Raw genomic sequence first — 24,576 nt, 5'->3', positions numbered from 1 at the left:
ATTACCCGAAGTCCCACCTGCAACCCGCCCTCATACGGCAGTATCTGGGTGCGACGATACACTCTGGCAGCCAAAGCACAGCCAAATTCAGTGAGGATTAGCAGCATTCAATCGCTGATACAGAAATTCAGACCTCAACACTCGCTTCAGGCACAAGTGTTCATGCAGTTGATAGGCATGATGGCCTCCTGCATCTTCATAGTGCCGCACGCGAGACTACATATGCGTCCGCTTCAGGAGTGCTTAGCACGTCAGTGGAATCAGGCTCACGGACAGTTTAAAGACCTAGTGTTGGTAACCGGTCGTGCATACAACTCTCTGCATTGGTGGAATCCACAAAACCTTTGTAAGGGACGACCGTTCCAGGAGCCTGTGCCACAGATCATTCCGACGACGGACGCATCTCTCCAGGGTTGGGGAGCTCATGTTCTCCACTACACAGTGCAGGGACTATGGACAACGCAGCAAAAGAAGGTGCACATCAACGTTCTAGAACTGATGGCTATCTTCATGGCGATGACAGCATTCAAAGTACATCTGTGTAACAAGGTCGTGTTGATCCGGACGGACAACATGACGGCCATGTACTACATTCAGAAGCAGGGAGGTACACACTCTCCACAGCTGTCTCATCTGGCTCAGAGCATGTGGAAGTGGGCCATTCAGAGGAACATCTTCCTCATGGCGGAACACCTCCCAGGCAAGGACAATCAGATGGCGGACCTGCTCAGCAGGTACAGCCACCAGATGCACGAGTGGGAGATACATCCATCAGTACTCCACCCGTACTTCCAGCAGTGGGGTCATCCAGAGATAGCCTGTTCGCCACAAAGGAAAACGCCAAATGCCGAAGCCTTGCCGCCAGGTTTCCACACCCACAGTCGCAGGGCAATGCGATATGGATGAACTGGTCAGGCATATTTGCGTACGCTTTTCCCCCAGCACCTCTAATACCGCTGGTGGCACGCAAGCTGAAGCAACACTCGATGACACTCATCCTGGTTGCTCCAACGTGGGCACGCCAACCTTGGTACACCACGTTCTGGAACTATCCGTGGTACCGCATCAAAGGCTGCACCTCACACCCAGGCTTTTGACGCAGAGCCATGGCGACATTCAGCATCCAGATCCGCAACAGCTCAACCTGGCGATCTGGCTCCTGAGGTCTTAGAATTTGGCTACCTCAACTTGCCTCCCGACTGTATGGACATCATCAGAGAGGCAAGGAAGCCCACCACCAGAGCATGCTATGCGGCAAAATGGAAGCGGTTTGTCATTTATTGTGCAAACCACAACATCAACCCGCTACACGCATCTACTCAAAACATCATTTGTTATCTGTTACATCTATACAAATGCAATCTGGCCTATGCTTCCATTCGTATACATTTATCCGCAATAGCTTCTTATCTCCAAAACAGGCAGCATCTCTCACTTTTCAGAGTGCCTGCCATCAAAGCCTTTCTGGAAGGACTCAAACGAGTCATTCCTCCCCGGACCCCACCAGCCCCCGAATGGAACCTGAATGTGGTCCTCACCAGACTGATGGGTCCACCTTTTGAGCCTCTGCATTCATGCGAGATTCAGTTCTTAACATGGAAAGTGGCTTTCCTGATAGAGATTACATCGCTACGACGCGTTAGTGAACTCCAGGCACTAACTATCCTAGAGCCATTCATACAGATTCACTCCAACAGGGTGGTGCTTCGCACTAACCCTAAATTTCTTCCTAAGGTGGTTTCACAGTTCCATATCAATCAGACTATAGAACTGCCTGTGTTCTTCCAAAATCCTGAGTCAGTGGCGGAGAGAAGGCTCCACACACTAGACGTCAAGAGAGACTTGATGTACTACATTGATAGGACCAAAGATTTTCGGAAGACGAAACAACTATTTGTTGCCTTTTCGCCACAACACAAAGGCAACCCCATTTCCAAAGCAGGGATAGCCAGGTGGATCGTTAAGTGTATTCAGATCTGCTATCAGAAAGCCAAGCGCACTCTAACGGTCCCCCCACGGGCCCACTCCACCCGGAAGTTGGGGGCCTCCATCGCTTTCCTTGGAAATATTCCTTTAGAAGACATATGTAGAGCAGCCACATGGTCTACCACTCACACATTTACAAAACACTACTGTGTAGATGTGCACTCCAAACAGCAGGCAGCTGTAGGGCAGGCTGTTCTAAAAACACTTTTTCAAACTGCTGCAGCTGGCACAGGCGGCCGCCGCTAATGGAGGGACTGCTATGTATTCTATGCACAGATATGAATTCAGCAGCCCACATGCCTCGAACCGAATATGCTACTTACCAGTATGCATCTGTTCTTGGCATGTAGGGCTGCTGACATTCATATCGCCCGCCCTCCTCCCCGGCGCCTGTAGCGGCTGCAGCACTCAGAAATACTCTTAGCATGGTCATCACTCACAGTGTTACACTCCATCTTTGCCACAATGGCTAAAAACAATCTGGGGATGGAGTCGATGCCCATGCGCACTGTAGTCCAGGGGAGGAGCCACCTATCTCGTGATACTTCGAAGACTCTTCCAGGACAACAATGTGCGATCATCCGGACCCAACACTAGGCGGCAATCTATGCACAGATATGAATGTCAGCAGCCCTACATGCCAAGAACAGATGCATACTGGTAAGTAGGATATTCGTTTTGACTCGCCAATTAAATAGCATTGGAATGGATTTTAAGTCATGTGGTGGGAGTTCTCTGAGGGGTACATTTGTGGGTGGAAGGTGAAGAGGTCTCTTTGTAACTGAAGTCTCAACACCAGCCTTGATTAACGCAGATGTTGTAGATAGTGAACCTTTTTTTCTGCATGCATTGCATAATATGTTTTTGGCATTAGTTTTGCTTTTTATCATACAGCATCCAGATCCCCTAAACCACTGTCTTTTCTCTTGTTGCAGAACATGCTGCAGTGTTGCTGCACAGGGCCTTTCTGGTTGGAATGTATGGACAGGTGGACACTAGCTCACAGATTTCTGAGACCCTGAAGGTCCTTCATATGGAAGCCTTGACGTGATCGAAGTGCTGAACTCTCCTGGGACTAAATACTTGTAAATGAGTAGGATTTTATTGTGAACATTTGATTTGCCAATGGGACGTATGACATGGAGACGTTTTACCTCATGTAATAGGTCAGATGGAATGGATATGAAGCAGAATCAACATTGGCACTTTGAGGATTTGCAGTGGAACCTTGAAATACATCTGATTCATCGTTGTTTCTGTCAAAGCAGATGGCGAGTAAATACAAATGCGTTTGCGTTCTTGATGTCTGTACATCCGAGATACTATTTTATTTATCATAGCTGAAAGTTCAGCCTGTAAGAGGAATGAAATAATATAATGAGAAATGTAATGATTTTTGGTTTCCATACACATTAGCATTCCGTTTGTTTTGTTTTGGCTAGGACCATACACGTACGTCACATCCTTATTACCCGTTAAATGCAAATATCCTCATAGTCGAGCATACAGAAGTCCTTGATTAAAATATTGTTATTGTACAGTTCTTTGTGTTTGGAGGTAGACCATTTTATGTAAATTAAAAAATATTTTTGCAAATTGCCTTTTTGTTTCATTACATGTTTGTCAGAGTTTAATTTATCACAAATCCCTCTGCACTGCAGCAAACATTCCTACCCATAATGGACTATTCCATTAAAGAATGGAATAGTCATGTGTGTGTTGTGTTTTTATTAGGTCTCGCTATTCGATGCGCACGCATCGAGCTTGCGAGCATATAGGGCTTCAAACAAACTTTAACTTACTGGGCGATTTGGTGCTGTGCCCGTGGCTTTTAGGTCAATGCGCAAGCGCATTGACCTAAAATGCGCGTGCACATCACCAAATCGCCGTCTATTCCCTCAGCCGCACTCCAGGCCCCTGCTGCTTTCACACCCGCTCCCCGCTCCGCCCCCTCCCCTGCCCGCCGTGTCGCATTTCTCCTCCCACCTCCCCTTCTCTGCCTTCCCTCCGTCTTGCTTTTTTTTTTTTTACCCGCTCCGCCCCCTCCCCTGCCCGCCGTGTCGCATTTCTCCTCCCCCACCCCTCTTCTCAGACTGTGATCTTGGCCCGATGCCGGCTACGGCTCATTTTTGGTCTGCTGGCAGTGTTCTCTGTTTCTAGTCCCAACAAGATCCTGGTTAATCTGAAGCTAATAACAGCTCTCTTTCTGAGTACTTCCACAGGTAGAGCTTAGAGGCGATTCTGGTTGCAGTGTGTGCTATGCGTGTGATTAGAACTTCCTTAGATAGCGCTTAGAGGCGGGTCAGTTTGTAGTGTGACTGCGATCTGTGTGATTAGTACTTCACTCGTAGAGCTTAGAGGCGATTCTGTATGCAATGCGTGTTATTAATACTTCCATAGGTAGTGCTTAGAGGCGAGTAGTGTGACTGCGATCTGTGCGATTAGTACTCTCACTGAAAGAGCTTAGAGGAGAGTCAGTTTGCAGTGAGTGTGCGATCTGTGTGATCATTACTTCGAGAGGTCGCGCTTAGAGGAGAGTCAGTTTGTAGTGCGACTGAGACCTGTGTGATTAGTAGTCTCACTGGAAGAGCTTAGAGGCGAGTCAGTTTTCAGTGTGTTCTATGCGTGTGATTAGTACTTCCTTAGATAGCGCTTAGAGGCGGGTCAGTTTGCAGTGTGTGCTACATGTGATCGAGTCAGTCTTCAGTGTGTGAACTCTCGCAGGTGCACGATAACGTTTGAATGGTGGAAATGGCAGCTTAGCGTCCAAGGGTGTCAAATTTTCTTCACCACGACCATTTTGGTGGCTGTTTGTAACAACTATTAATAACAGCACTTTACTGTAAAGGTGTGCAGCTTTGTCCCTGGCACACACATACTGTGAGAAGTAAAACGTGCTTCTGGGTATCAATTGCTGTGTCCTTTCTTTGCTGCTCTGCATCCAAATGCCATGACAGTGTCACAGGGTGCAGGTAAAGTGGGATCAGAATGTGTTTAACAACCAGAGCGGCCCACAGTGGAATAGGAGAATCGGGTGTCTCAGCGTCGCCTCAACATCCTGCGATGCTGGACAAATCACGTACTCTCCCCGCGCCTACACAAATGAACCTGAGGCTGTGTAATGTAAATGGTGCTCATGTAAAGCACTCGAATACCTTCAAGCCGAGTTCACGCTACATTGACCCGAGGATAAACAAATATAATCTGATTTGTTTTACTTCCGCATGGAAGTCGGGACTATAGTTTGCTACCTGCCTGACTTCGTCCCTCTAATGACAGGCCGTAAGTGGTAGCCGGCTTCACTCGCTTACTTTATTTGATGCAAACGTGTTCTTGACAGCGCCACTGCTTCTTGTTCTTAAGGCAACAGCAGTGTGCAGACATCCTGCGCTACCTCAGTCTCGCGTGGAGGCACAAGAGATGGAAACGGGGCGGCGGCGGGATTCTTGTTTCATCATATCATTTTTAGAGCAATCTGCAATCCCAACTAAAGCAAGTAGTCAATCTATTTTCATCGCCGCTCCGCCCCCTCCCCTGCCCGCCGTGTCGCATTTCTCCTCCCCCCTCCCCACAGCAATGCCCTCCGTCTTGTTGAGAAAGGAATTGTCTCGGGGACGACACCACATCTGGATTGTCTTCTATCAGTACATCTAATTTCATCTTTCTTTGAGTGCACCCAAGTTAGACGCCAGATGAGAGTCGGCGTGGCCATGTGTGTGCAAGTTTACCTAACTTTTGGCGACCTCCTTCTGTGTGATGTATTCTGATAACTTTCCTGTTCGGGCAATCCCACTGCGGGCCCGTGTTTGTTTATTCACCTGCAGTGAGTGCCCCTCGTTCATTCTCCCACACATATTGAATGACGCTCATTACAGCAGCCTGCCGTTCCTTCCGGTTCCTTCCTCCCCGCATCCATCTGCAAGACATACAAATAGCGCCTCGTCACTCCAAGGCTCCCCTTGTGTTGCTATCTTTTGATCTCTGACCATAGTCTGCAATCCGATCCTTTCTGCCCCTTCCTTGTTTGGCTTCTCAACTTCCCACTTCTCTTTTGTCATTCGTGCTCCTCCTCTGCCCCATGTTGCTGCAGTCCTCTAGCAGGGACCTTACTGTAGCTTGTGCCGCCGCCATTCGCACCTCGGCCACGTCACAGAAAAGATGTTAAAGCTGCCACAACACTTCAGAGGGCGCGCCTTTTGTTCAGTGTTGCTCATTTCACCTCTGTTCTTCACCACTCGGTTCCGCTTGCACCTCCTTTCACCAGCTGCGGGGATGTGTGGCCTGAGACTCGCGAAATATTTCGCACCGGTTTAAGTTTTTGAAAACACAGCCAGTGCAAGGAATGTGTACGCCACAGGTATTACTTTTAATGTAAATTTTTTTTAGTTAGCCCGGAAAAAGTATTGTTGAGCCAACTTATGTACGGCTTTGGAAGACAAAAATAACACAATTAACTGTACATAGCGCTGTCTACCATTTTGTGTTTGGGATCTAGGCACTGATATGTACATTACTACCCAACTCAATGTTACCCTTTTTTTCGACTCGTAAGGATGAAAGACTGAATTTGGAGCCTGTTATTGTTTTAAATTTGTATAGCTAGCTAGACCCGAAGGTATCAGAGCGCTTTACACGTTATGTGATCACTTTTTTTACTCTTCAGTGGAATCATTAGTTCACTTAGCTCTTTCCCCAGCTTCCAAGCTGAGGAAGAAATCACTAGCTCTACAAACGTGCTGCAAAGAAGGATGCTAGTGTCTCCAGGCACTAATGAATGAATGGGCTTTGTGTTCTGTAGCATTCTCAGATGGCCCCAGCTCACCCCAGAGACAATTATAGATTACATGTGTTTCAATTTACATCAACTGTTTTAGTACAAAAACATATGTAAGCAAGAAGGGTGGGAGAGGTATAAGAAAAGTCCAACTGTGTGGGTGTTGCCAACATTCCCAAAGAGCTAAACTTCTAGGAAGTGTCTTGTACAGGACTGAATTTCAGGATACCCGTACAATATTCTGACTAGGTGGATTCAAGATTTATTTGTACCTCTTGAACTGACCTCTCGGCAGATTAAAAACTCCCTGATCAATATTTTCTTGTACTGATGATGACCTGCTAACTTACTAAAGTTTGAAACCCTGTTAACTGCTACCCGCAATATTAAGATTAGTCTTTTGTTTAAGCATGCAGTAGCGCCCTCTCTTCGATTTACACCTAACTGCCTGTCTGTGTGACCAATGCACACCTTAAATCGGTAGTCTATATCATGTCGAACATACGTTTGTTTCATTTAGATTTATGTAGGGTGACAATTTGAAGTTCTCCAATTAATAGATGGAACTCTTATGAAATCACATGCTCGGACAACATCCTAACATGTTTAATGTGGTCGGCAATATCAGTATTGTGTTACAAATAAGTAAAACATAAGGTATGCCTCTTTTTGAAGCAAGGCTTCCCAGTTTTTTTTATTTTTCTTTACCTCTCTCTCACTCCACTCCCTCTCCTCTCCCTCCTTCCCTCTCGTCCTCACTCTCACTCTCCCTCTTTCCCTCCCTTCCCTCTCTCCTCTCTCACCCTCTCCCTTTCTCTCTCCTCTCTCCCTCTCTCCCTCTATTTACCTTCCCCCTGCTCTCCTTTTTCTCCCTCTCCCACTCTGCCTGCTCTCCTCTCCCCTCTCTCTCCCCTCCGTCCTTCGCTCTCGTCCTCCCCCTCTCTCCCTCTACCCTCTCTCCCTTTCCCTCACTTCCCTCTCCCTCTCTCCCTTTCCCTCTCTTCTCTCCCTCTCTTTACCCTCTCCCTCCTTTTTCTCCCTCTCCCCATCTCCCACTCAGCATCACCCCGCACCACCACAGCACCACTCAGCATCACCACATCATCACTCAGCGCTACCCCAGCACCACCACAGCATCACCCCGCGCAACCACAGCATCACTCAGCGCAACCACAGCATCACTCAGCGCAACCACAGCAGCACTCAGCGCAACCACAGCAGCACTCAGCGCAACCACAGCAGCACTCAGCGCAACCACAGCAGCACTCAGCGCAACCACAGCAGCACTCAGCGCAACCACAGCATCACTGGTTCAAATATGTTCTTTCAATGTTTCAAGCTGTTTTCAAGCTTTATTACAAATCACAAAAAGATGTTAATATTTCACTTCTGTTCTTGGATTTTCGTCACAATAAAAAACACTGAACATAATCTTCACAAAAGTTATTTACAAAAGTTTAAGCTATTGACATTACAAATTAAATAAATTATTTAAGTATTAATTATTTAAAAAAATTAAAAGCCATTGTTATTTGTAATATCAATACATCTAAGTCACGTAAATACAAAACATGTTGCATTACAAATGCTATAGGTGTCACATTTGCGAAAGTTATAACTATTGGCATTGTAAATGACAAAGCTATTAATTTAGCTATTTTAAAAAACACATAAATAAAAAAAAGGCATTTATAAGACCAATAGCTCAAACTTTCCTAATGCGAGACCTATTGCATTTCCAATGCTTGTTACTGTAAATGATTTGCTTGAGGGAATTTTCTCAGCAATTTTTTTATGGCCTACCTAGTTGTCACAGCAGACACCTGCACGTATAGGGGGGCCCTCTCATACCTCATCAGCATTCTCAAATTCAAGATTAAAAGAGGAGCAGTCCATTAGTTTGCTATTCGCCATTTCCCAAGCTTTAAGAAACACACCAAATGTGATTTCCGGAGTGTTCCACTCTGGTTATACAGTAGGGACTAGAGGAGTGACTGTCCTCCTAAACACAGGGTATGTGCCCTGCCCTCTTTGGTGGACATCCCTTACCAACCTTCTGATAGACACTGCTAGGTGCAACCATGCCCTGTGAGATTTCAATGCCATCTTTAACAAGAACTGGTATATATGAAACCCCTTGTCTTGAGCGGTTGCCAACTTAGGCAGATTCTCTGAGCCTAATGATGTTTGTGGGTCTGGAAGAGAGGCACACCTTTTACTCCAGTCCCCCTGGTTCCTTTTCCTGTGTAAATTGTTAACCTCCGATTATCAGATATTTATAAGGTGGTAGGGAACCACATCCTTCCTTGGGCTTATCGTATCTCTCAGTAGCGGAGATGGAGGTTTACTGCCCAGCGCCTTGGCCACACAATTTGTGACAGGTGAATGCCTGGTGGCTCACTCATGATGCCTTTGCACCTTTCCTGTGGAGAGAGATGGAGTTGTACTTCAGGTTAAGTGTACACGCAGTCTCACTTTACTTTTTATGGGAGGCATTTAAGACAGTCATTCGAGAAAGAGCCATAGGTTACATCAACCTTTAAAAGGTACATTTTTTATTGACTGTCTACTCCTAAGGCGCTTCTAGAATGGTTCCCACAGTACGCACAGCTGCCAATTCTCTCGGAATCATAGGCATATTTGTTGATTATTACCACTTACTATACCCGGTGAGCCATTCACCGGAAGTTGAAGCAGCAAACCTCTTAATCCTGGACCTTCCTGTCCAGGCGCTAGGTGAGTCAGGCTAAGAAGATCTTCAGCTCCCTCTGTCGTCTTAAGAAGTCTCTGAAGCAAATGCTGGGATGCAGTCAGATAAGACTCTGGCCCTTACGGGCCCTGACAACAGCTCTTCAAACGTCCTCATTCCTTCTTTCTCTCCCCACCGAGTGGCTCTATTCAAAGGGTATCCCAGACAAGACCGTTCTCCATGGTGCTTCAATAAAAGTGCTGCTAAAGCCTTGTTGAACTTCTACAGATGCTCTTCCTACAGGCAGATCGTCCTCTTTACATGAAGACAAACATTGTAGACCAGGTACTGCAAACCATCTGATCAGGTCTGTGATTTTCCTGGCTCACATGGCTTTATGCCTGCACGTAGCACCTAGCCTTATCGCCCACCGGCAGTAGAAATTGCCTATGAGTTTTCAGGTCCTTGTGCCCTGGTGGATTTTGAGACGGCGTTTGATTCCCTTAGCTAGAACTCTATGCAAATTAAGACACAAGATGAAATATGGCCTCACTCCACTTGAGTCAAGCTATCGTGGCTGAAGACGGCTGATAGCCAGAAACCGGTCCTAGGATGCTTGATTCCGGTCCGGGGAAGACATGGCTTAGCAGTTTGGGCTGGACTATTCCCATGTGGCACAGGGTCAAGACTGATTTGCGTATGGCCATGTCTGAACTGGGGTGGTTTGGTGAGCAAAATAACGATGGATTAAACCCAGATCTGTGACTGGGGGTGATTGTTGTGCCATTGTGCAACATTTGGTCCATCATCTTGTGTGTTTTGCTGTTCACCCTATGTGGGAAGGGTATGCCCAGACGTGGGTCCCGTGCTCACTAAGCCACTAGAGTCAAGCTATCCTGGCTGAAGACGGCTGATAGCCAGAAACCGGTCCTAGGATGCTTGATTCCGGTGCAGGGAAGACATGGTTTAGCAGTTCGGGCTGAACTGTTCCTATGAGGCATAGGGTCAAGACTGATTTGCATATGGCCATGTCTGAACTGGGGTGGCTTGGTGAGCAAAATAACGATGGATTAAACCCAGATCTGTGACTGGGGGGGATTGTTTAGCCATTGTGCAACATTTCGTCCATCATCTTGTGTGTTTTGCTGTTCACCCTATGTGGGAAGGGTATGCCCAGACGTGGGTCCCGTGCTCACTAAGCCACTAGAGTCAAGCTATCCTGGCTGAAGATGGCTGATAGCCAGAAACCGGTCCTAGGATGCTTGATTCCGGTGCAGGGAAGACATGGTTTAGCAGTTCGGGCTGAACTGTTCCTATGAGGCATAGGGTCAAGACTGATTTGCATATGGCCATGTCTGAACTGGGGTGGCTTGGTGAGCAAAATAACGATGGATTAAACCCAGATCTGTGACTGGGGGGGATTGTTTAGCCATTGTGCAACATTTCGTCCATCATCTTGTGTGTTTTGCTGTTCACCCTATGTGGGAAGGGTATGCCCAGACGTGGGTCCCGTGCTCACTAAGCCACTAGAGTCAAGCTATCCTGGCTGAAGACGGCTGATAGCCAGAAACCGGTCCTAGGATGCTTGATTCCGGTGCAGGGAAGACATTGCTTAGCAGTTCGGGCTGAACTGTTCCTATGAGGCGTAGGGTCAAGACTGATTTGCATATGGCCATGTCTGAGCTGGGGTGGCTTGGTGAGCAAAATAACGATGGATTAAACCCAGATCTGTGACTAGGGGTGATTGTTTTGCCATTGTGCAACATTTCGTCCATCATCTTGTGTGCTTTGCTGTTCACCCTATGTGGGAAGGGTATGCCCAGACGTGGGTCCCGTGCTCACTAAGCCACTGAAGTCAAGCTATCCTGGCTGAAGACGGCTGATAGCCAGAAACCGGTCCTAGGATGCTTGATTCCGGTCCAGGGAAGACATGGCTTAGCAGTTCGGGCTGGACTGTTCCCATGAGGCACAGGGTCAAGACTGATTTGCATATGGCCATGTCTGAACTGGGGTTACTTGGTGAGCAAAATAACGATGGATTAAACCCAGATCTGTGACTTTATGCCCAGAGGTGGGTCCCGTGCTCACTAAGCCACTGGAGTCAAGCTATCCTGGCTGAAGATGGCTGATAGCCCGAAACCGGTCCAGGGAAGACATGGCTTAGCAGTTCGGGCTGGACTGTTCCCATGAGGCACAGGGTCAAGACTGATTAGCAAATAGCCATGTCTGAATTGGGGTGGCTTGGTGAGCAAAATAACAATAGATTAAACCCAGATCTGTGACTGGGGGTGATTGTTTTGCCATTGTGCAACATTTCGTCCATCATCTTGTGTGTTTTGCGATCCACACTGGCCCATTAGCTCAAGTGATTTTAGGCGTTCGTCATTGAATTAAATCATCGATGGGTATGCGTTGCCACCTCTGTTTGCAGCTGTGATGGAGCCACTGGCTGAGGGGATCTGAAAAAGACTGTTTATTACACGGTTTTCAATGGAAGGGGGGAAATAGAAGATTGATTGTGTTTCTATGTGGAGGTTATACTTATCCCCTATGGGTTGGCCAGTGGTCAATGGAAATCCTGAACCTTTATGGTAAATTAGGATAAATCTGCGCTCTATTCAGTGACGGGCAGCGGAAAGGCACTCTGGGCCGCAGATCCAGCCAGTAAGTTCCATATACCTTATTAATCATATCTCATGGCACCAACAATGGCACTGGGACCTCAATATGCTCCTGTTATTAGAAACACATCAGTGAAACCTCTGGGGTTGGGACTCTCTTCAACTATCTTGGGAAGATCAACACTACAAAATGATTGCATTACAGAGCAAGCTTTACACACTCCTACAATACCCAAATGAAATTCTAGCTGCTTTCTTCCTCACGGTGCACTCACTACTTTGCAAATTCTTGTGAACAGGAAAAAAATCTATGGTGTCCTTCGCTAGATGCTTGCAGATGGCATATGACGGGGTCAGGGCATACCAGGCATGCAACTTTACTACTGGATGACTCAACTTATCACTAACTGCGAATTGCCTTTCAGAAAAAGCAATGAACTCGGCACACAGGGTAGAGCAGGATTCATTGGGAACCACTGCTGTGTAAGGGATCCTCTCCGTCATGAAAATCGCATTACAAGCTTGACATGAAGTCCCGATACAGATTAGTTGATTGAAAGGGCAGGCTCAATCAAGCATGAACTCCTCTTCGACAGGGTAATTGTCTGGCCAACTCAGCACAAGCTTTAGGTCCTGTGACTGCATGTGAATTTCCAAATTGGGTGATATCTGGGAGGGAAATCACATGAAATTGCTCCCGTGCTTGTACATCTTTTATGGAAGGCAACCTTCCTAGCAGCATTCACCTCTATTTGTAGAGTTAGTGAGATGCACTTCGTACCGTCACAAGAACCATACACAGTGTTTATTAAAAACAGAGACGTCATGGCGTCCCTTTAATTCTTCATCAAACGCTTTTAACTAAATACCACTATTTGTGTAATATAAGCTCATTTGCACTGGGACTTCTATTCAGATGGAAAGTATCTTGCATATCTTTGTTATCGGAAGGTTAACAGATGCCTTCCATTGAAACCAAAGGCCAATTTCACAAGTGGAAACATTGCTATCTCAGCTTTAATATAAAATGTCCCCATAGCTGACATACACCAAGTGGCAACATGAATGTCTGGTCACATGTTTATTAGACAGCACTATCCGGACTCTAATCCAAGGCAGACATCCAAGTGTGGCACTCGGTGTAGTCTGTTTGATTAAATCATCTGTATGGGTTACCATCCTGTTGGTCTTCCTTCCACTTTCTGATGGGCTATTCAGTGTTTGGCAACAAATGATCATCCCACGATGGAGAAAGAAATGTTTGTGGTTCTAGTTATCATCTTGAGAATCATTGTTGAAGTCGTAAGTACCTCTTCATCCTTCCCAGGAAGCGACATCAGAATAGTAGATTATTGAAGATCGCTATAGTGTGGTTCCTTCAAATCAAACTAATGTAATAGCCAATACAATGCATTGTGTATCCCTGGGGCTACTGGGTACCTTAAAAGTACAGCATGCCTTTCTCAGGGTTTCAAAGGATGCCACTGTGAGAAGTTGGCCTGATATGTGATGTCCACTATTCTAGTGGGCACCCTGTATCAGTCCAAACAACCCTTATGGTGATGGTTGTAAAGTCAACCTTATAGACCAGCTATCCTAGTGGTAGCATGGACAAAGCAGTCTTAGGCTAAACTCAGGAGGGCATGTGAAGCCAGCTTTTTTACCATATGTAGACCCTTTAATACCAAATGAAAGGACACTACACAGGTTATATATAAAATATATATATGTATTAAATATGTCTTGGGCGGACCAGAAAAGGGAGATCACAGCAAAAGCCCAATCATTAAACTTTGCCTATAAACAGTTATATAAGAAATTGGAATGGCCTTCACACGAACATCTAAAAATCATGGCAGCACAATTGCTCCCAACCTTATCCTATGGATTGGAAACATGGCACAGCCAAGAAAACAACATTTTAAACAAACTACAAATCAGGGTCTACAAAGCAGTATTCAATATTTTTAAAGGCTCGTCGCCAGCACAAAAACGCTTGGAATTTGGGCTCCAGAACCAAGAATTCCAAAGGAAAGCAATCTTGGTAAAATTATGCTGGAAACTAAGAGCAGCAGAAACGGGTACATTAAACAAAGTATGTTGGACAGGAATAAAACTACAATATGAGCAGAGAATCCCAAACACCTGGGGTGACCATTTGCGCACTGCCATGGAAAAACTGAAAATCGAAGAAGCATGGAATAGCAAGATGGAAAGGTCCTCATTTAACAAAGCCTGTAACATCAGGGCAAAGGCATTATCCTTGGTGGAAGATAAAAGGAGACTGGCCAAACGCACCCTTGCATGGTTTGTAATAAACTCATATACAAGCTTAAAACCACAACCCTACCTAGCAGCCCACTTCCGATTATCATTAAAAAGGAAGTTTATGGCATTTAGATTTGGCGATCACTGCTCGAAGGACTTGGCTCCTACCTGGAAAAATAAACACCAAACAAAGGCATGTCGTTTATGTGGGTACCATATGGAAACTTCAAGCCACCTACTGTGCGTCTGTGAATCAGTAAAAGCGGAAAGAAGGAGCATGCTGAAAACGGTCTTAATCAATTTACACGTTCGCACTTGTAGACATGTGGTAACAAGTTGGATGGGCGCCTCATCAAACATTTTAATATGTCGGGGGGTAAAATTCATGTCATTAGTGGAAAATCTACTCACGAAAACTGGAAAAGACTAAAGGCTCGGGCCAGAAAAGGTCCTTTTATTGAAATTGTAAATATTTTAACAGAGTGGAAAAAACGCATCGCTTTTAATATTTTCATGTAATGAATTGGGTTTTAAAAGCTTTATGGTTATAATAAACCAAATAAAGTTATTTTTTGACTGACTGACTGACACAGCCCTATCAACCTTTTCAGGAAGGAACTCTGTTTGTGTGTGGGCTGTGACCATCACAGCCCTGCCAACCTTTTCAGGGAAGTCTGCTTGGGCTGTGACCATCACAGCCCTTCCAACCTCTTTAGGAAGGAATTCTGCTTGAGCTGGGGCTGTAGCCGTCACAGCCCACTAACCTTTTATGAAAGGCCTATCATTTTGGAATGGGTTTCTTGCTCTACCCCAGCCCAGGCTGAGATCTCTAGATCATTCCCCAGTAGACAATCTACAGGCAAGTTTGTAGACATTTCCACTCTCTTGGGGCCAGTGACACCTCCCCAGCTGACATTAACTAGTGCCATGGGATGATCTTTCTGCACTCCATCAATGTTGTTCACCTAATAGGTGAACCCAGGTAAAAGGTCCCGCGGGGACTAGACTGTCAGTCACCATAGTGATGCTAGCCCCTGTGTCTCTGTAGGCTTCAACTTTCTGGCCATTGATGTGGGGCTCCTGTCTGTACTTGCCCAAAGTGTTGGGACAAGCAGTGAAGTTTATAAACCCCATGCCATTTTCACAGACAAAAGTAGCTACATGAGGGGAACTGGTTAGGCCAGAGACCACATGAGTTCCCATAGTAAACCCAGCCAAATTCTTGGGGGCACTCCCACCACCTGGGGGATTACTACAAATAGTAACTGGAGGTCTGGGAGTATTACTTGGGGGAATGTTTTCCTTATTGTTGGCCCTTGGGCAACTGCTGTCAGTCTTCCAGTGGCCAGGCTGTTTACAGACATGGCAATAAGGTTTCTTAGGGTTAGAGAAAGTGTTGTGGGACCCACCCCCACCATTGGAGTTTTGGGGCCCAGTGGAGGACTTGTCTTTTGATTTATCCCCACCTTTCTCTTTAGGCTTGGAAGAATCTTTCTTCTGGTCACCACCCTGAATTTTAGGCCTAATCCTGGTTCTGACCCATTTGTCTGCCCTCTTACCTAATTCTTGTGGTGAGGTCAGATCTGAGTCCACCAGGTGCTGGTGTAGAAGCTGGTTTTGACAATTACTAAGGATCTGCTCCCTCATAATCAAATTATACAATCCTGTATAGTCATGTACTTTGCTGCCCAATAACCAGCCCTCCAGAGCCTTAGTAGCACAATCTACAAATTCAGTCCAGTCCTGAGTCTGTGTCTTATGGGTATCCTTGAACAACAACCTTTATTGCTCAGTGGTTAAGCCAAACCCATCAATTAGAGCACTCTTCAGGGCTGAGTAGTTTTTAGCATCCTCATCACTAACTGTGAGGAGCTTATCTCTACCTTTTTCTAAAAAGGAGAGCCACAAGATTGCTGCCCACTGACTTTGGGGTACCTGCTGTGCTTTGCAGGCCCTCTCCAAAGCAGTTATCCATTTATGGATGTCATCCCCATCTTTGTAAGGGGGGCACAATCTTACTTAGGTTTCTATTGTCATAGGACCTGTCTTTATCCTTAGGGATATTGCTGCCACCAGTGGGTTCTGACCCACTCAACGTCTGCTCTCTAGCAAAAGCAAGTTTCTCTTTGGCTAGGGCAAGTTCTTCTCTCTCAATTCTGAGATTGACTTCCCTCATCCTAGCCCGGTGTTCTCTTCTCTGAGGGGAAGTCATCCCCTCTGGGAACCCCTTGAAGCATTGGAGTGGAGAGAATCTCTTGAGTGGGATCTGTCCCTCCTCTGCCTCTGATTAAGTCCACTTGTAGGACTGAATGGGGCTGCCCCATTCTCAGCCCCAAATAGGCTTAGGTTAGCCTGGCTAAGTCTCCTAACTTGGGCCTGGCTGTCTACCTCTTCCTCATAATCTTCCTCAATGTCATCCTCATCATCTTCTATGACTGCAGGATCAGTGGCATCATCTGCTGAGGGGAGGACCTCATCTGCATTCCCTGTAGGGCCTGAACCAGAGGCCTTAAGAACTTCAGATTCCTCTAGGAGTTCTATCAGTTGCTGCAGGGTAGGATTAGACCGCTGTTTCAGCTTTCTTGTGGTACACAAGTGTCTCAGTTCTCTGAAGCTGAGTATATCATATCTGGAGGGTGCCCTTGGGGGGTCACCTTCCACAGGTAGAGACACACTAGGTTCATCTGTGGTAGACATGATCTAGTGAGGTGTGGTGTCTGCACCTACCTACACTGAGTGTTTCCTACTAAACCTCTCTAGGAGTTGTAGTCAGGGTGTGCTAGGCCCTTTGGTCTACAACAACTACGTTCAGTAGAACTTAAGTATTATAAATCTTGATATATGTACCTATAGGTACCTAATGTGATCTTTGAAACGATATCTCAAAGACTACAATTGGTAAAACAACAGTAAGCTCTTATCCCAACCACTGCACACCAATGTGAGAAGTTGGCCTGATATGTGATGTCCACTATTCTAGTGGGCACCCTGTATCAGTCCAAACAACCCTTATAGTGATGGTTGTAAAGTCAACCTTATAGACCAGCTATCCTAATGGTAGCATGGACAAAGCAGTCTTAGGCTAAACGCAAGAGGGCGTGTAAAGCCAGCTGTTTTACCATATGTAACCCCTTTAATACCAAATGAAAGGACACCACACAGGTTATATATAAAATATATATATGTATTTATTTCTAACACAACCCCTCTGAACTCTTTGAGGTCATAGGTAAAAGCACATAACAAGAGACTCAATTATCATACAATAAGTTGCACAATACACAGTAGTGCCTAGGGGCACGTCGAACCATATACTAAAATAGTGGTATAAGAACCACGTCACGAACAAAGGATAGGCCTAGGGAATCGTTGGGGCTACACTGTACTACAAAAAGAAAAGGAAGTAGGAGGCCGACGGGAGGCGTGTGCAGTGTCTTTACACACACACACGTTACCATAGAGTTAGAATGGGAACGAAAGAATTGGAAACTAGTTCTTTTAGGTCACTTCCGGATGGACTAGGAGAAAGCTACTTGAAACTAGGACACTAGGATAGTTAATATCCACAGGAGCACCGGAGTACTTGCGTTACCTCACCCACAGGAAGCTCGTGCATAGGTGTCAAAGTGTGTCAGGTTTAGTCGCTGAATCCTATGGAGCCTTGAAGAAAGATGCTGCAGGCGACCAGGAGAGAAGTGTCCGGTTGGATCCAAGGGCGGATCGAGGATGAAGAGCACCTGAAAGCAGAGGGGACAGAGTCTGGGTCACTAGCCAGTGACCAGGAAGGAACCAGGCGATGTCGTGAAGCTTGTCTCTGCAGCCATGTGGACCAGGAGGCATCGACGACGACCAGGAGTCAGGCACGGACTGTCCGATGAAGGCTCTCGCTGTCGGCGTTGTCTGCTTCCGGATTGGAGTCAACAAGCCTTGGCAAAGGCAACCCACGCAGGAATCGAAGATGGCTTCTGGATCAGACCAGCAAGGTCTGATGGGCTTCTCCTTTTCAGGGAAGCAAGGGCCAGTCTGGAGCAACCAGACCAGTAGATTCAAGGTTTCGTCATCACAGAGGCCACTAGCCAACGGGCAAGTGACCGGACAGACGCGTCGAGCAGGAAAATGCAGAAGGGCCCCACGCAGAACTCGTGGAGTGTGGAGAGCTGATCTTCGGTGCAGTTGGTGCTCGGGGCTGGGGCTTCTCAATCCCCAATGCACAACTTCGAGGGTGCCTCAGAAGTAGCACGGAAAGCAATTCGCGGGCTTTCAGAGATGGCTGGTCCCACGTCTCGCGTCGCCTCCACGGGTCTCAGCTTTGCTGTGGATCGGGCTGAAGGAAGTCTGGAAGTCCGGGTCTTGTCAGGCTCTGTGTTCGGGCTCCGGCGGGAGAGACGACAAAGCAAACCGTTGATCGCTTGATGGTGCCTGCTTGTGCAGGGTGGTCCTTCCTTGACCACAAGGGAGATTCTTCAGTCTTCTATCTTCAAGTAGAACGTCGAAGGTCCAGAGTTTTGTTTCAAGTTGCAGTCACGATTAATCTAAAGTCTTGGGACTCGGCTCCTACCTATATACCAAATTTAGGAGCTGGATTACCTGCTAGGTCCCTCCTATGGGTGGGACCAGGGAAAGGGGTGGTTACACCCCTTTACATTTGTCCAGTTTCACGCCAGAGCTGGGGCTGGAGTGCCCAACACCGGTTTGAACTGGACTATGCATGGGACACCTTGTGTGCCCCAGGCAGTGTCTCATTTCATTCAGCCCTCCCTGCCCCAATACACTATAGCCTGTCTGGGGTGGTGCTAGCACCTCCAAAGACAGGAAACCTATTGTCCAAGCCTCCCTCGCTGGAAGGACTCCCAGCAGCAGGAGGTCAGACTTGTGTCTGTGGCAGCAGCATTCATTTTGTGATGCTGAGGCTCTGGTTAACTTTAACCGGGTTTACTAGGAACAACATGTCTTCTCCCTCTAGAAGGGTGGAATGCTACCCCCGTCGCCAGAACTTGCGAGGGGGTGGTACTCCAAAGCGTATGACACCTTACACGACATATTTTGATAAAGCCAAACCAAAGTTTGCAATAACCGCAAGGGTTATAATGCACTTAAGAGTATATGGTATGGCAATATCCTAGAACAGCTATAAGGACATGGTTCCGAAAGCTGCAGACAGGCTCAGCCCATGCTAGAGCACCATCTCACATAAAACCAAGCACTCTGCCTCCAGGATTGTTAAGGCCTGCCATAGGAGTGACGTATAGGTATATATGTGTCTATATTTAAAGATAGGTATAGGGATACTACACCTAAGCAAAGGGTGATTACACGACCTTGCCCCAGCTGAGTGATCAGCCAGTTGTGTCAATGTGAATGGCCAGCCAGGGGTGGCATAATATGTGTTGCAGCCCCTGGTAGGCCTTGGATGCACCTATGCCCTGGGTAACTAAGGTACACTATACAGGGGCTCGTAAGGTGACCCAATATCCAATTGGAGATATACCTAAAGTACATGGAGTCCATTTTACAGTGTGAGTGGATAGCCTGGGGCCCTAATTAGCAGGATCCCAGGCCAACTAAGTCGAAAACCAGCTAAACACTAGGCAAAAAATCTAGGGTAACCATAGTCGGGCATCCACCTTCCTACAGCCACCTTTTTATCTGTATTTCCTTTGCTTTTCTTATTTTGCCTTTAGTTTGGTTTCATAAGGGTTTAGCCTGTGCCCTAAATTCACACTAGTGTGCACTTGCAACATTTACAATTTGAATTGGCTTTCGTTAAATAAAAACCCATGCAATAATGCCAGTGTGATCTATAGATGGTCATTTTGTTTTTTGATTCATTTTAATGGATACTGTTTACCACAGATTCAGTTTGTAAACCCTTTCCCATGTGTCAGACTTTATCAACAAAAATTTCAAAGTGCTGCGTGTCACCAGTATTTGAAAGAAACAGGTTAGTATTAGATTCCTAACCTTAGAATATCCCCAGGCGTCAGACTGGATCCGGAAACTTTTGCGTAGCAGTACCCTTGCGCGTCGGTAGGCGTTGTCTGCGGCTCGGCGTCCGTCGTTGGCGCCGTGATGACGTCGTCGGAGTACTTAGACGCCGTCCTCGTGCGCTGACGTCAGTTCTTCTTTTTTCCGCGCCAGCAAGCGCCGATCCGGAAAAAGTAGTACCCTTAGTCAATTTTTTACTAACTTTTTCGATCCTTTTTGATAATTTTTCTCGAAGTCTATCGACTCGACGGTGCCGGTAGGGATGCCCGGGTTTAAACCCTGCGTCGACTGCAACCGACTGATGTCGGTTATTATTATTATTATTATTATTATTATTATTATGTTTGCACTTGTAAAGCGCGCTGCTACCCGGAGGTTTCCTGGCGCTGTGCAACGCTGGGGAACCCGTCCTGGCTTTCCCTGTGGGGTGGTCCCTGCTGGGAGTCCCCAGGGTGGAGCCAGGCATCCCCAGCGTTGGGGGGGGCAGTTGTGGAGATTAGGCAAGCTAATGCCCAGAGTTGCCGAGTGAGACCCCAGATTAGAGTAGGCACCGAAGCGAGAATTATCGAGTCTGCTGATCCAAGTCCACGACCCTGCCGCGTCGGGAATTGAACCCTGGTCCCGGCCGACTTCTGCTCCCGGGTCTGCCGCCTCTAACTGGTGAGCAACACCACTCCACATCCGACCGACCCCCATCGCCGGTGCCTTCACTGTCTGGGCCCCGACCACGACGACAAGTCCTGTTCCAACTGCCGGGCCCTGGCGTCCAAAGCTAGACGGGAGCGGTCTCGCAAGCGACTCGAGCTCCGTCAGTCGGCCCCGCGTCGCTCGAGGTCCCGGTCCACGATGAGGTCGAGGGACCGGTCGCGGGTTCGGAATCATCATCGCTCTAGGAGTCGTCACCTGTCTTCGGGCTCGAAGTCCTCAGGTAAGAGGCACAAGAAGTCGAAGAGGCGTCATCGCTCTTCTGACTCCCCCACGACGCTCGCACGACGTGGCCGGGGCTTCGGGCGACACCGTGGCTCCGCCGGAGCCGCAGGCATCGCGGCCTGCTCCATACCCGCCAGTCCCTGGGCAGAATGCGACACCGGAGGAGATCAAGGCGTTCCTCTCGGCCATGAGGTCACTCACTCCTCCGTCGGGTTCCGTGGCACCTTCGGGCCAAGCGGCCCCAACTGGGCCCATGCGGGCCGGGTGCTTCGGCCCCGGCGCCGTTGGGTGCTTCAGCCCCGGCGCTGTTGGCTGCTTCGGTCCCGACGGCGCAGGGTCCCGCTGGATCCGGCTCCGGATCCGGGTCGTCGTCGGTCAACCTTACAACCTCGCCGCCCCCCAGGGTGTCGCCTCCGGCGCCTTTCAGGACGGCGCCGTCCCCGATCCCACCCTCGATTCGGGTCCGACGTCGGAGCGGCGCCGTATACGACGCCGCTTGGAGATTTTTCTTTCTATGTCCCGGCCCCATCCTTTACACCTGAGTACCAGGTGATGGGTGACGAGGGGGATAGGGAGGGGTCCGAGGACCCTCTGGCACGTGAGTGCCAGTCTACTCAGGACTGGGCAGGTGAGCTTGGGGATGCCAGTGGTCTGGATACTTTGTCCGACACTGGTTTTGTCTCCCCTCCTACTGGCTACGGAGGAGGGGGCTACCTATAGTGTGGTGCTGACATGGGCTGCCAAGGCTTTGGGCCTTGAGCTCCCCATCCCGGCCGTGAGGACCAACCTCCTCACTGAGGTCCTTAAACCACAAGCAAGCTCGGCTGAGCCTCTGCTGCCGTTTAATGAGGCCTTGTCGGACGTTCTTCTGGGCACTTGGTCCAAGCCCGCTACAGGTTCGCCTGTAGATAGGAACGTGGCCAGGCGCCACTGCCCGGCTCCGGGCGACCCTTGCTTCCTGTCCACCCACGCCACCCCGAGAGCCTGGTCATCCAGGCCTCCAACTCCCAGACTGCATTCCCGTCAGCTCCCCCGATCGGGAATCCAAGAGGTATGAACAGTATGGTAAAAAGATGTTCTCCTCAATTAGTTTGGGGTTGCGGTCAGTCAACACCGCGTGCCTCTTGGGCCGTTACACCCACTCTCTGTGGGACACGGTCGCGGACGTGCTGCCACAATGTCCGGAGAGGGTCCGGACTAAACTTGCCCAAGCCCTTGCGGAGGGTCGAGATGCAGCGCGGTATTCCATCCGGTGTGGACTGGATACCACGGACTCACTGGGCAGAGCAATTGCAACGACGGTGACGAGGCGACGCCACGCCTGGTTGAGGTCCGCTAACTTTTCGCCAGATGTCCAAAATACTCTTATGGACATGCCGTTTGATGGCCATCGCCTCTTTGGCGACAAGGCGGACCATGCGCTTGAGAGTTTTAAGTAATCCAGGGCTATGGCCAAGTCCTTGAGCCTCTCGGCCCCACGCCAGCAAACGGTCACCTTTCGCTCCTTTCGTGGCCAAGGAAGGGGCGCCCCCACATATCCTGCCAGCCAAGGGCCGCAGACTACCATCCAGCGCAGTGGCGGACGTAGAGACCGCCGTTGCGGCAGTCGGGGACAATGGCGAGGCCAGTCCACACCTGCCCCTGCAGCATCCGCCTCTAAATCCTCCTAGTCCGAGCTTTCAGGCCCATGTGACGCCAGTGGGGGGCAGGGTTCACCATCACCACCACCACTGGCGCACTGTCACATCGGACATGTGGGTGCTGCAAATAGTCCGAAGGGGCTACTCGCTCCCCTTCAAGGCGACCCCTTCAGCCATGCCACCGCAGTACCACCGCATGTCGGGGGATCACTTGATACTTCTACAAGAGGAAGTTACGGCCCTCTTGGCCAAGGGGGCCATCGAGGGCGTTCCTGGGCCAGACGTAGGGTGTGGTTGTTACTCCCACTACTTTCTGGTACCCAAGAAGGGCAAAGGGGGCTTACGCCCTATCTTGGACCTACGGAACGTCAGCGGCTTTCTCCGGAAGGAGAAGTTCAAGATGCTCACTTTGCCTCAGGTCTTAGCTGCCCTGGACCCAGGAGACTGGATGGTAGCGTTGGACTTGCAGGACGCTTATTTCCACATTCCTGTCCTGCCGGCCCACCGGTGTTAGCTGCGGTTCACGGTAGGCAACGAGCACTTTCAGTTTACCGTGCTCCCCTTCGGCCTTACCAGCGCCCCATGGGTGTTCACGAAAGTGATGGCGGTGGTCCCAGCTCATCTGCGCAGGTTAGGGGTGTCAGTCTTCCCCTACCTCGACGACTGGTTGTTGAAGGCGGGCTCGCCCCAGACAGTCGTCAGCCACCTCCAGACTATGGCCGACCTCCTGTACCTGCTGGGGTTCTTCATCAATGTGCTGAAGTCACACCTGTGCCCCTCTCAGAAGCTCCTCTTCATCGGAGCTGTTCTCGACTAGGCACAGTTTCGGGTTTATCCTCCCGAACAGCGGGTTCGGGATATTCAGGCTCTGATTCCGATCTTTCAGACGTTATCCCGAGTCTCGGTGTAATGGCCGGATTTTCCACTTAGGTGGAATCAGCCCCTGGGGGCCCCTCTAACCCAGCCAGAACGTACTTACCTCCCTCCTTGGAACGTATTTACAATGGGTATAGATATATATATGTACAGATCGTAACTAAGGATGGGAAAATAGCAATACACATGCATAGGCTTTCTACCATATCTTATTCACCTCGGTTAGTCTCGCGGCCTCTCAGACCCAGACTGATCTACCCCAGGGCAGATGTGACACACAATCCGGCGTGTCTACACACGGGCCTGCAGAACCCAGTGCTCTCTTTTACACACGGTTCACAATCCGGCGAACCTACACGCTGGTAATCCGCCCAAGCGCTCTCACTTACACACGGTCGCAATCCGGCGAACCTACACGCTGGTAATCCACCCCAGCGCTCTCACTAACGCTGTATATCAACGACGACCACTTTCCTATGAGCACCTATCAGAACAATTTCTCATTTGTCTACTTGGGATAAAACTATAATAATAGAATTTAGTACGGTTTCCGAATAGTATGATGTACCTCTTATTCTTGGCATAAAAGGTCCACTAGCTCCCTATTTATTTGATCACCACTTACCTGATCGGGATTACACATCCGTTCATATAAACAATTATCAACTAGAAGCTCCGTTTACCAGGATTGAACAAGAATACACGGCACATATCAGTTCACTAAGAACTAGGGTATTTATTGTCAATAAACATATAACACAGTACTATGCAACACAGATTCTGCAAAGAAAAGGTAAAGATTAGAAT

General features: G+C 48.3%; 1 protein-coding gene across 2 annotated transcripts in view; it reads left to right on the top strand.

The window, feature by feature from the left end:
- INTS1 (integrator complex subunit 1) overlaps positions 1-3,582 on the top strand; it is a 536,581-nt gene extending 532,999 nt beyond the window's left edge. For both annotated transcript variants that reach the window (XM_086940596.1, XM_086940597.1), the window contains exon 48: positions 2,922-3,582. In XM_086940596.1, the coding sequence (XP_086796722.1) occupies positions 2,922-3,037 (116 nt within the window). In that variant the 3' untranslated portion in view covers positions 3,038-3,582. The remainder of the gene's footprint in view (positions 1-2,921) is intronic.
- The last annotated feature ends 20,994 nt before the right edge of the window (positions 3,583-24,576 follow it).

The sequence above is a fragment of the Lissotriton vulgaris genome, chromosome 10, assembly GCF_964263255.1.
Source record: "Lissotriton vulgaris chromosome 10, aLisVul1.2, whole genome shotgun sequence".
In the NCBI taxonomy this organism is placed as follows: Eukaryota; Metazoa; Chordata; class Amphibia; order Caudata; family Salamandridae; genus Lissotriton; species Lissotriton vulgaris.
Note: the sequence above shows the minus strand (reverse complement) of the source record. Positions and strands in the feature narration are given on the sequence as shown.